The sequence below is a fragment of the Aulostomus chinensis genome, chromosome 3, assembly GCF_037954235.1.
Source record: "Aulostomus chinensis isolate RoL2024-O1b breed Wild chromosome 3, RoL_Achi_v1.0, whole genome shotgun sequence".
NCBI classification, from domain to species: Eukaryota; Metazoa; Chordata; class Actinopteri; order Syngnathiformes; family Aulostomidae; genus Aulostomus; species Aulostomus chinensis.
The window spans coordinates 21,020,667-21,032,876 of record NC_141322.1 but is presented as its reverse complement, the minus strand read 5'-3'; the positions used below and the strand labels follow the sequence as shown (position 1 = coordinate 21,032,876).

Genomic DNA, 12,210 nt, shown 5'->3' with positions numbered 1-12,210 from the left:
AAGATATCTCTCGGACCTTCAGCCATTTAGAAAAATAACCATGAAGAAAAAACATACTGTATATTATCTCGTCAGTTTGAAACAATTTTTCTGACCACGTATAGACACACTCTATAGATATCTCTCTATATGTATAATATATGCATATCTATCATATATGTGTACATTTTCTTTAATCTTTTATGAGGCACAGGCCACCTTGTTAAGAAGGAGAAAACAAGTCACTATGCTCAGGGGTGGGGGTGGGAGTGGGGGTGGGGGGGGGGTCACACAGACTACTGCTGCAGGAGGAGAATTACATGGGAGGGGGAGCAGAGACTCAGGTGTCGATGGCACAAATAGACCTGCAGGGAAACATCTATTGAACATCGGCTCCACTTCATAGTCTATGATGGTGTTTCTAGGAGCAGAGTTTGTAAAGCCTCTGCATGGAAAGTGATCGAGCTCCCCTTGTCAAACTGTATGTACAAAGCCGTCTTTTACAGTCGTTGTTTATGAAGCCCATTTTGGAAGTTGGGGGGGGGGGGGTCAAGTCCCTCAACTGTAAAAGACCTAAAAGATGCTTTTGATCAGGTCTTCTGACACTGTTAAGTTTGAGCACCAGCAGAAGCACCAGTAGTAAAAATTCCTGCCACACCAGGAGGTGCATAGGTGCATAGTCTCAAAAACTCAAAATAATCTGACCGATGAGTATTGTCTTAACCATTTTCTTGGCCGCTCTGATTGGATGTTTAATTAACCTTTGATCATTATGAATGAAAAACAAAAAATAAAATTCATTCACTCTACATTGTCATCTGCATAGATTGATTTTTTTTGACTACTTCTGATTAAAATGAGGTAACATGAAGAGAAACACTGATGGCAACCACAAAGCCCTAAAACTGGAGAGTCCTGCTCATGCGGCTCAGGAAGTCCCAGATGCTGCATTCAAGGCCAGATGACGACTATCAGTCAGCTCTAAGCTCGTTTCCATTAGAAAACTGAAAATCAGAAATCAGGTATGGATGGAACATGCAAGGTTACAACGTCACTTGTAGAATCACTGAACATGAGCATCTCTAGAAAGGGGATGGTGAGGGGGACAAGTAAAAAGGTATAAAAGAGGTCAATGTGCGCTACAAAGGGTAAATGTAGCTTGCAAACACAACTGAGGGTCATGATAGCCAAGTAGTGGAGTCAGATGTCAGTAGGGAAGGTCAAGAGACCGTGACAGAGGCGGGTGGTCGAGCCAGCCAGAGCCAGAGGAGTCAGTCAGGCAGGTGAAACGGACAGCAAAGACAACCGTGACCTTGAATCGCTGGCGGAGGGATGACGAAAGAATACCGGGCTAGCATGGAGGAGACTGTTATGAGATCTCTGCACGGAGGGTCAAGAGTGGTGTTGTTGGCCTGAACAGGTGGTGTGTTCAGCAGGTGAGGTGACCTCCATGGCAGAGACATGCAGGTTCTTGATCACATGTCTGACCATGCAAGAGCACATCTCTCTCCATCCACATCTGTCTCTTTTAATCTAACACAGTCCCCTATTTGTGGTCTTGCATGGAGGAAGTGGAGGACCTTGAGAGGGAAAATCACATTCGATCATACTGGAGGGCACTGTCTCAACATCAATTTAAATAACTAAATTCTTTGTACAACTGAAATTACCTGCTCCGCTGTCAGTCTCCCTGCCTGACCTGCACACCTAAGTGTCCTCTCGTCTTCCCCAGAAAAACAAAGGTCTCGTTGCTGAGTGGAGGTAATAAAATGTTCGGGTAGTCGTAGTGTTTCATGGCGTGGCTGTGCTCCTCCAGTAGTGACTGAATCATCTGAAGTAATACAAACAAATCCAAAATTATCCAGTCACAAAAAAAACCAACAAAAAAACTGAAGCACTATAAACGTGGAAAAGACTTAAATGCATCTCACCCCTCAAAACAATTTTAGAGCTTTGGTCGTCACGGAAAGGATTACGCCCAGATACCTTCCTCATCGTCCTGTTGGAAATATTCATGAGGTGAAGAAAGAAGAGAGATGTGGGAGTGAGTAACGTCGCTAGTCATGAAATAGAAATGTGTTTTAAAGCTTCAGGAAAGGATCCATGTACAGGATACAACTGAGTACACACCACTGGTAACTGTTATTCTTGGAAATAACATCACATGAGTTATCAGAAGTGCTCGTACTATAACATTCATGGACATGAAGCCAGAGAATACAATGTACCTGGTCCGGGGGAGGGCGGTGACCAGCATGTGGGGGTCCCCTGGGCGGCCCTCCACGATGGTGGGGTGACGGGTGTCGTGGATGCTGGGCGTGGTGTGGGTGCTGCGGGTGTTGCGGGTGCTGGGGATGCTGAGGGTGCTGGGGATGTTGATGTTGGGAGTGAGGTCCCTGTTGTGGAGGGCCATGTGGGTGCTGGGGATGAGGGTGCTGCGATGGGGGATGTCCATGTGGGTGCTGCGGGGGATGCTGGGGGTGCTGTTGGTGTGGGTGTTGGGGCTGTTGTGGACGTTGGTGCTGTTGGTGCTGAGGAGGTGGTTGTGTGTGTTGCGGGTGCTGCTGCGGGTGCTGCTGTGGGTGCTGCTGCGGGTGCTGCTGCGGGTGCTGTGGATGTGGAGAGTGAGGGTACTGCATGGGTGGCTGCTGTGCATGGGGGTGCTGAGGGGGGTGCTGCGGGTGTTGTTGGAGCTGCGGGTGAGGGGCATGTGGGTATAGTGGCTGCTGGGCATGGGGAGGGTGGGGGTACTGTGGCTGGGGCTGAGGCTGAGGGTGCGGCGGCTGAGGCTGAGGGTGGTGAGGAGCGTGTGGGTGATACTGATCGTCTTCATAGTTGTCAGCTATCAGCTTCATTCTGCTCTGTGTCTGCAGGATGAGAGAAGCGGTCAGCACAGCAACCATCACTCAGGAGAAGATTCACGGTTACATGAATGAGCTTTAACAATTCAAAGGCAAAGAGGAGAATGAACACGTGCTCGCTGTGTCTCTCAGTCAGACAGACCATTCTTTCTCTGGCAATTTCCTGCTTCAGATTTACACAGAAATGACTGTGTATAAATCATCGCTGATTTGCAGATTGGAGTCAGATTATGTCACAGAACTAGACGGTAACTCGATTTATACCACAATATGTTAAAATGGCTCTGACTGATGTACACTGGAGAAAGTGTCATGTTCCTCTCCCTGTTTTTTGCACCAATATCTCTCAACTTGATAAATGAGGAGGCACTCAGCTACAGTGAAGAGTATGTTCAGCTCCATATTGTGCTGCAGTACTAACGTGCTGTTTGAGCTGGTGCATCAGTTTGTCCCGTTCCCTCTTGAGACCCAGCACCTCCTCTTGGGTCTTCTTTTTATTAGAGGCAGACAGTTCCAGCAGCGCAATATTAGCATCTTTCTCACTAATGGCTGCCAGTAGAGCTTGTTGTCTGAAAAAGAGAAAAACATAATGATCCTTGTAAAATGGAACGAACATTAAATAAAAGAGGTGTTTTTCAACTACAGAACTACAATTCAAAGAGTATTCTGTCAATTCTGCTTCATCGGTGTAATTAAAACCATTCAAAGGCAGGAAGAAGCTTCAAAGGAGTCAGGTGATGATCGATGATGCCCACTCAAAAAAAGTCTGATTGCTTTCTTCTGCTCTAGTAGAGCTCAACTCAGCTCTATTAGTCATGTTCACTTCCTGAACTGAGATCTAAAAGAACAGTTTGACACGTTGCTTATTCTGCTAAGAAGTTAGACACCACTTTCATGTCTGTGAGCTAAATATAAAGCTACATTAAGCCTAGAAACAGGAGAGGACAGCTTGTGGGCTTAATCTACAAGTCTAGTTTTACAGGTTCACATGCTGGACTATTTTCTGAATATCCACTAGTTGGTGCACACTTCAAACAAGACTCCAGGAAATGACTGAAAAAAAGACTGATTAACAATTTCTCATCATTGTGATGTGATGAGTTCTCCTTGTGCCTGTGTGGGTTCTCTCTGGTACTCCAGCTTCCTCCCACAGTCCAAAGACATCAAGAGAGGACGAGGCTGATTGATACTCTAAATTGACTGTAGGTGTGACTGTGAGAGTGAATGGTTGTCTGTCTTTATGTGTTGGCCCTGTGATGGACTGGTGACCTGTCCAGGGGGAACCCCCCTTCTCGCCTGAAAGCCGCTAGGATAGGCTCCAGCCCCCCTGCGACCCTAAACAGGATAAGTGGTAGAAAATGGATGGATGGATGGATGGACCACTCAATTAATAAATGTGTATGCTAGGATATAGAATATCATATGATGTAGTTTTGTGGGTCAACCTGGACGTTTGCATCACTATAGGTTCCCTCCATCAAAGGGATTTTTACAACAGATGTTGGATTATAGTTAATTTAAGCTCCGTGGCAAACAAGTTTATGAGATTTACACATTAAAAAGTGAAGATGCACACTGGCTTTGTTTGAATAAATAGGGTGCCACTAACTTCATCTCTAGAATCTCCTCCAACTGTTTCCTGCGCTCTTGTCTCATGTTGGTGAGGTGGCTGTCCCTCTCCTGCAGAGACTGCTGCGTGGACGAGAGACGCTGCTTGGTGGCATCCAGTTCTTGCCTCGTCCTTTCCAACGTGTTCATCAGCTCCTCCAACTGGTGGACACACATTTTACCTCTTAATTACAAAAGCATATTACAGGTAAACAAGTGGGGAAGTAAAAAAACATACCTTTAAGTGGTGGCCGCTCTCCATGGAGCTGTCCTTACGAGGGTCCTGAGCTAAACCTTTCTTGTCCCCTTGAGGTCCTAGTTTGATGTTTGCGCTCTTTTTGGTTTGGTCTTTGCCTCCTTGTCTGTAACCACAAATATTTCAAAGCGTTTCCATAGCATTTACATAATGTCTACACCCAAGTACATGTGTGAGGAGTGTGCATTATAAGCCCATGTACCACAACAAAAAACATGAAACACAAACAAGCAGAACAAGCACAGTGAGATGGAAAATCATGAACAGCACCAATCATGAAAGCACCAACACAGCAACACATGAGCATCAGTGATGACTTGATAGCATCATGTTAAACATGTAAGAAGAGGTGACATGACACAGGTTTAGGAAGAGATGGGGGGGGGGGGCGACCTACCTGGGAGCAAGACTGTAGATTAGGAGAGGAAAGGGTAGAAGAGGAGGGAGGACAGGACAAGTGGAAAAGACATTGAGGCAGGAGACGAAAAAAAAGGAAAAAGTAAACAAAAAGAGAAAGACGTTAGAACATAAAGAACAATCACATAAAAAAACATTCAGAGGAGATCAGAGATTGTTCTTTGTCAAACAACACAGGAAATTACAAAGGCGCCTGTGACAGCAGCTGATCTGCAGGCTGACACAGTGAATGCAGGATGCACCTCCTCTGAAAACGCGGTACCATGTGCATCTGCTGCCAAGCCTGGGGGGCGGCAGACAGACATGCAGTCAGTCAGGCAAAAGAAGAAAGGAAGAAGGTTTGGGTGCCGAGCAAAGGAGGGGAAGCTAACAAGAAGGAGGGCGTTAGTGAGAGAACCAGTTATGGATGCAGGGTTGGTCAGACACAGGAGACCCGACTGAACTGACACACTTCAGGACCAAAGGTTCAGTCCAGACCCTACCTACTACAGCAGCTCACTCACTGAGCGCGTGTAGACCTGGAGCACAGCAGCTCTAGTCATGCAGGCCACTAGGCTGATCATTTCCCTTAGTATCTGGTAAAGCAAGCTAGGCAGGGTGGGATGAGACAGGTCGGGGGGAAGGGAGGGAGAGAGGGAGGGGAACCATTTGAGAAGCGAGGAGGTGTCAGGTGATGTTACTGGGATGGGCTGAGGGTCCTCAGGTGGTTGAGGAGGAGGGCTAACTCAGGGTAGAGGTGAGCAGATGGGTGGCTGGAGGTATAAAAGGGGAAGCGTGCTCATGGCAGGAGGAGGCCTCAGCTCTACGGACAGACACTTCCTACACGACAACAAACAGCCAACAGCACAAAAAGACACACAAATACGTATCTGCACATAGAAGATATCTCAACACGGGACAGTGAAAAATAACAAGTGCCGTATAGTCGACTATAATGGATGAAGGAACCAGGAGCAGCAGGTAAAATCACACCAAGTTTAACATACAATTAGACTGCTAAAAACACAATAGAGTGTAGTATTTACAGTATTATTTAGTATTTAAAAGTGCAAATTATGTCAAGGACGTTCACATGTGCATAATTTGGTTATTGCTTAGCTGATTCCTTGGTGTGATGGTTTCTATGTTTACTGACCATGCATCATTACAGAACAGCCACAGTGTCACATAACATTTACTCATGGGATCAAAGAATACAACAGAATATATGCCGGCCTGGACATATATCACAAACATCAGGACCTGATGTTTTCATCTTATGAGATGGATGAAATACAAACTTTAAGGTTTATACTTCGTGTTGAATTCTAACACTGAGACTCACATCTACGTACTGGTGCTCTATATTGAGCCTTAATTTGGGGATTTGTTGTACAGCGGAATCTTTGTTGACTTACAGAAACTCCACATTCTTTCCTCAGTACAGAGGTAGAAATCAGTTAATGATACCTGGCACGTGCAAGAAAACAACAGAACAATAGACAAACATGCATTGTACACTAACTTATCAATTTCTTAGGTACATCTGGATGCTAAGAAAGCTAATGTAGTAGATAATCCTCCCGCCATGAGTATTACAATGTCCAGTTTGAGAGATTTATTTTAGTAGGCATGTTTGAGACTTGTCAATGATATGATTGAAGGTTGTACTAGTACTCACAGTACACAGCCTCAAAAATGACAATTACAATAAATCAATGGCTCTCAAACAGATGCTGCAGGGAAGTTGTATTTTACTGCATTAGTTTTAGCAAGATGAGCCAAAAAAATTGGTAAGTGATCTTCCCTCTCTCTCTCTTTCTCTCTCTCTCTCTCTTTCTCTCTCTCCCTCATACACACACACACACACACACACACACACACACACACACACACGCTGATAAAACTATTAATTGGTAACTTTAAAATTCAACATGCTGAAGAAATAAAAGCAAACATGAATCCATGGATCTTTGTATCACGTGCACGGTACAGTAATGACACCGTGGACTACAAACATCACACTGATACAAAGATCAGTGAATCCTTGGACAGCAGGCACACGGGTGAAACCAGATGCAGTCGCAGTAGTCGGAGACTTTAACCACACAGCCGAGCTGAAGTGCCAGGGCAGAGCACTCACTTTCCCAGGAAATCCCACACCATGCCCCCTATCTGCTGGGGAGCAGCGGACACAGAAGGGAGCGGGTCAGGGGGAGCTCTGCCACCGGGACGAGGGATGGGGCGAGGTGCAGAGGGAGGGGGGCTGGTGTGAGGAGGAGGGGGAGGAGGAGGAGGGGGACAAAACAGAGACAGAAATGCAAGGAAGATGGAAACAAGAGAAATAAATAAAAGAAATGACAAATAAAAAAAAATGTTCAAGATCGAGGTTGACAGTGATTGATGGCAGAGGTGAAAGAAAGGGACAGGTGAGTGTGAAACGGAAGATAAAAAGGGGAACAGGACAGAAAAAGTAGGTAAAGATGGTAAAGAAGGACAAGAACACTCGGTTAATCAAACACCACCAACATTTTGGTGTGACACTTAATCTAAGATGCCCCTAAAACTGACTGGAGAGGGAAAATACTGCTGGATTTAACATGACGGTTTAGTTAATGAGGCAGTCTGTCACTGACAGTTTTACAGTAACTTCGATTCTTATGCAGCCCAACACACATTTATCCGATGAGTTTAAATCCTCTAAAGATGAATCACAATGTTCTCCAGAGAGCTGAACAACAGCGTAGCGCTGAAGAGGACACCAACTCTCCGTGCTCCATTAATTCACATCAGTTTAATCTCTTTTGTCTCACGCTAGTGGCGCTCTCATATCACATTCACCAATAAGCTTCCACCTTTACCGTTGCACTACTGAAAGTGTATTTCTGAGTGATTTTCTGAGCCATTTTCTTTAAGTATTACCGAAACTGTAATATGGCCAAGTGCAATATCCAAATCGCAGCAGATGACCACAGCAAAAATCACACAATCTTTGTCTTGTAATTTTTTTTCAATGTCGACTGAATAAAAAAAAAAAATCCCACGAAAATGTTTTTTTGCTTGTCATACGGCTCAGCTCTGGTATCATAAAAAGCAATGACTGGACACAGGGCAGAAGAATGTGCTGACAGACCCTTTTTGACACCACAATTGTATGCAAGAATGTAAAAGCACATATATGCAAGGGCGAATGGAAGCTCCCATGAAATACGCAGCACATTACACACGGCACGTTACAACTGACAAAAGTGAGAATACACAGCTTATAGCCACAAGGGACAAACTGGAACTTGATCTATTGTTACGGAGAATAATACAAATGAATTAAAGAACAAAAAAGGTAAATAAACTGTAATTGTCGGCCCCTGTACAGACTTGGCATCAAAGGGTGTCCTGAGTCACATGATCACAAGTGTAAAGCTCTAAATTCAGGTAACTCAGGATGCACTGCCACATACGATCATCTCATAAAGCCTATCAAGATATTAGGAGTCAGGTTTGTCAGGAACGCACGCAGGAACAGTCGTCTGTAATGCTGTCCTTAATTTGTCACTGAAAGGCGTTGGACAAACTTCGCATGAAGTCCATCTATTCCAGCAGTGAAAAACAATCTAACCAAATATCCAAAACAACATGTTATTTCTTTTAATAGAATTGTAACATTGAATTTGAACAGATATGTTAAACCCACTGAATTTTCTACATTTCTATATCTACAAATGAATATAATGCAGGTCTTGCATATAGAGCAGGGAAGTTGCGTGTAGAGATGCATTTAAAGGATGTGTGATCAGATCACTCAGGATGCCATCATTTACCAGGTTCAGATTTTTAATTATGTGCGGCTGCTGTAGATTTACTGTCCACATCTTTATGACTAAATCAACGATGGACAAAATGTAAATCAAAAGAAGGTAAACTAATGTCTCTAATACCTTAACTTCTCAACCCTGTCGAGTGTAAGTTACCTTTCCAATTCAGCAATCTTCTTGTCTTTATCGTTCTTTTCAGTCTCCACCTCTCGCAAGATGTCCAGGAGTCTCTCCACCTCTGTCTGAGCCTTGCTGGCCTCCTCTTTGTAGTAGCTCACCTCCTTCTCTAACAGCTTCACTCGGTCCACGTACTCTGGGTTCCCTCGGGAGCCAGACTGCTGCTCCACTTCATGAGCTTTCTGCATCCATATGTTGGCAAGACACACACACACACACACACACACACACACACACACACACACACACACACACACACGCACACACGCACACACACACACACACACGCACGCACGCACGCACGCACGCACAAGTACACACACACAAGCACAACCAGGAATTCACTCAGTTGACTTTATAAAACATAACCATTCTGTGAAAGTGTGTTAATACATGGAAGAGAGATTCATACAGCACATTGCAGCCCATCAGTGTCTTATATTGACTCGTCCACTCGCTCTCTCCCTCTCTCTCTCTGTCTTTATGAATGGAGTCAAATGCTGTGGACAAGGGCATCATTACTGGTGCCGGCTCATTAGCTTTAACAGAGCAATTATTTAGCACCATTTAGCAGCCTTCTGAGACTCCCGGTCACTGTGCACATGGTGAGTTTACAGAATAGCAGTCTGTGCGTGGGTGCAAGTAACAAATAGGTCTCATTGGCTATCTGTCACGATCTAATCAAACAGTTTGGTCAATATCTGACTCATCTGACAATTACTGCAACAGTTTGTCACTCCTCATGATTTACAGTACAATACACAAGAACACACCACCTCTGAGACAATGTGCAGCCACACATTTTCAACACAAGTCGCAAAAGTGCAAGACTCAAAGGAAGCCAAGAAAGAGCATCCACCAAAACACTGCTGTGATTTTCAACCACGGCTGACAGCTAAGCTAACTGCACCACATGGAGACGACAAAAGAGAAGCACTGAGAGTGACAACATGCAACAAGGTCGACCATGTCATGCAAACCAAGGGAGCTGCACAATCTTTGAAAGTGTCAGTCAAAAAGAATGCCAGCTAACAGATTCATGACTTGGAGTATTCTCAATTACCTGATTGTACAAAATATTTAGATGATATACGCATTTAAGGGCACTTCTACTACTGTGTACCATTTCACCGTAACTCAATTGGTATCAAGGTTCAGTACCTGAGAGCACATGAAGTTGAGAGAGGAATGTATATTTAGAGAATATGTGCAACGTGTTCAAGCACAAGACTCAGCAGGGTGATTGCGACCCTACGGTGGTCCCAAGTATGGTTACACTCCTTTAAACTTGATGTGTACAAAGCTCTCTGCAATATTTACACTGCAAAATGCAGCACTGGCCATAGAAACACCTCTAACCTGAGGAAACACCAGCTCAGATGGCTAATATATCTCAGTTCTGGAGAGTGACGAGTATCAAATAGCCAGCAAGTCTCCTTCAGCTGCTGTAGTTAACATCAGCAGCTGAAGGAGACTAAAAACCATTGGACTTATTTGAGTGAGTTGAATTGGAAGTTCGTTATGACAAACATACCAAAAAAGTAGCATTGGATTACTAGTTTTGAAACGGGTTTTGGTTTGAGTGTGAACGGTACCCAATCCTCTAAAGGACTGTACTGATATAGTAGTGACGGAGGAGTAGCACTTTACTGTGGCTTTATTTTTAATTCTCTATTTCTTTTTCTGCTTGTTTTTTTTTTCCTTTTTCATCAGTTCTAGTGAAGGATTGTATGAATGGAGTTTCATATGAATGTGGACTGTAGAACAACAGTGTAGACCTGCCTTTCCCACATGTACTTGCATGACAAATCCCATCTATCACTCTGTTTGATGCCATCTTCAGTGCTGGGATTGTCAAATGTCCTCTGGTCAAAAGTTCTCTGTAGTTACATCATTACATTTTTTACTTTTTCCATACGCTGAGCCTTTCTTTTCCCTCCGTGTGGAGCATCCATCAAATCAAATTGTAAGTAAACACATTCATCACAGATAACCCACCTACACAGCATCAACAGTGTAATAATAGAACATCAGTCTGTTCATTCTAACTCACCCAATACAGCAAATACTGCAAATGTAGCACAACTTTCACCACAGGTGTGTCACAAACACAAACAGTTGCAGAATGTAGCACAGGACTCCAAGCACAAACTAAAGCTCATTATATCATTTACAGTGCAATGACCAGCATGCATCTGGGTGGGTGACAGCAGAGAGCCTGTGCTGGGGGGGAGGGCGGAGGGGGGCCGGCATGATCACTATCTAGCATAGTTCAGAGAGTTTTTCAGTGTCCTCATGCTTTTGGTTTTGTGCCTCAAAGAGCTCAAGAGAGAAACTTACAGGATTGTTCATCTGACTGAAAAGATGCTCAGCTTGCTACATTGCAAACGGAGGGTTTGAGGACAGGAGGGAGGGGGGGGCATGGGAGAGTCAGTGTTAGGATCCAGTTTGAGTCAGAGGAGAGAACAGCAGGATCAGACATGTTACAGTACATGTTGGACAGCACAGTAACATTGTCTAAAGTACACGTTGTTGACAAAAACACCACACAGACAAATGTGGACGAGCAGACGAGGGGATCGTGGGCAGACTATGGAGCAGGTGAAGGCAGAGGGGATATTTAACGGCTGTTAAAGGAGAGAAAGCAGGACGGAGGCCATTATCCTAATTAACTCTTATATAAGGCAGGTTGATGTTCCAGGTTCAGGCTGGATGAAGGGACTTTAATCTAGCTGCTTTTTTCAAACAAGGAGTGCATGTTTTCACCTTGGGATATATATATATATATATATTTTGAGTGGACATTCTCAGTAATTCGGAATTCTCCGGTATTGAAATCCATGAAAACAACACACAATAAAGCTACAACCCATTCAATTGCTCACTGGACTTAAAAAAAAACTACAGTTCTACAGTTCTCATACAGAGCAAAAGTTCAGACAAACATGATTATTTATCAGCATCATGTTCTTGATTGAAAAAGGTCATTTTTATTATAAAACTCTTGAAATGATCTGTCGACTTTCCTTATTTGTATATTTCCAGGTCAGCATGACAACAAAATAGACTGTAAATTGGTAGGAATATGTATTTGTAATTCCTGCGATTACTGCAATCACAG

The 12,210-nt window shown here is 44.0% G+C and overlaps 1 protein-coding gene across 6 annotated transcripts in view; it reads right to left on the bottom strand.

The window, feature by feature from the left end:
- Positions 1-1,665: 1,665 nt before the first annotated feature.
- The window catches only part of erc2 (ELKS/RAB6-interacting/CAST family member 2), a 33,665-nt gene continuing 23,120 nt past the window's right edge, over positions 1,666-12,210 (bottom strand). For 2 of the 6 annotated variants that reach the window (XM_086199522.1, XM_086199523.1), the window contains 9 exons: positions 11,430-11,465; positions 9,069-9,271; positions 7,244-7,366; positions 4,687-4,810; positions 4,450-4,610; positions 3,262-3,409; positions 2,208-2,846; positions 1,911-1,978; positions 1,666-1,810 (listed from right to left, as the gene is read on the bottom strand). In XM_086199522.1, the coding sequence (XP_086055648.1) occupies positions 1,952-1,978; positions 2,208-2,846; positions 3,262-3,409; positions 4,450-4,610; positions 4,687-4,810; positions 7,244-7,366; positions 9,069-9,271; positions 11,430-11,465 (1,461 nt within the window). In that variant the 3' untranslated portion in view covers positions 1,666-1,810; positions 1,911-1,951. The remainder of the gene's footprint in view (positions 1,811-1,910; positions 1,979-2,207; positions 2,847-3,261; positions 3,410-4,449; positions 4,611-4,686; positions 4,811-7,243; positions 7,367-9,068; positions 9,272-11,429; positions 11,466-12,210) is intronic. The other 4 variants (XM_086199527.1, XM_086199528.1, XM_086199524.1 and 1 more) reach the window with 2 other exon arrangements.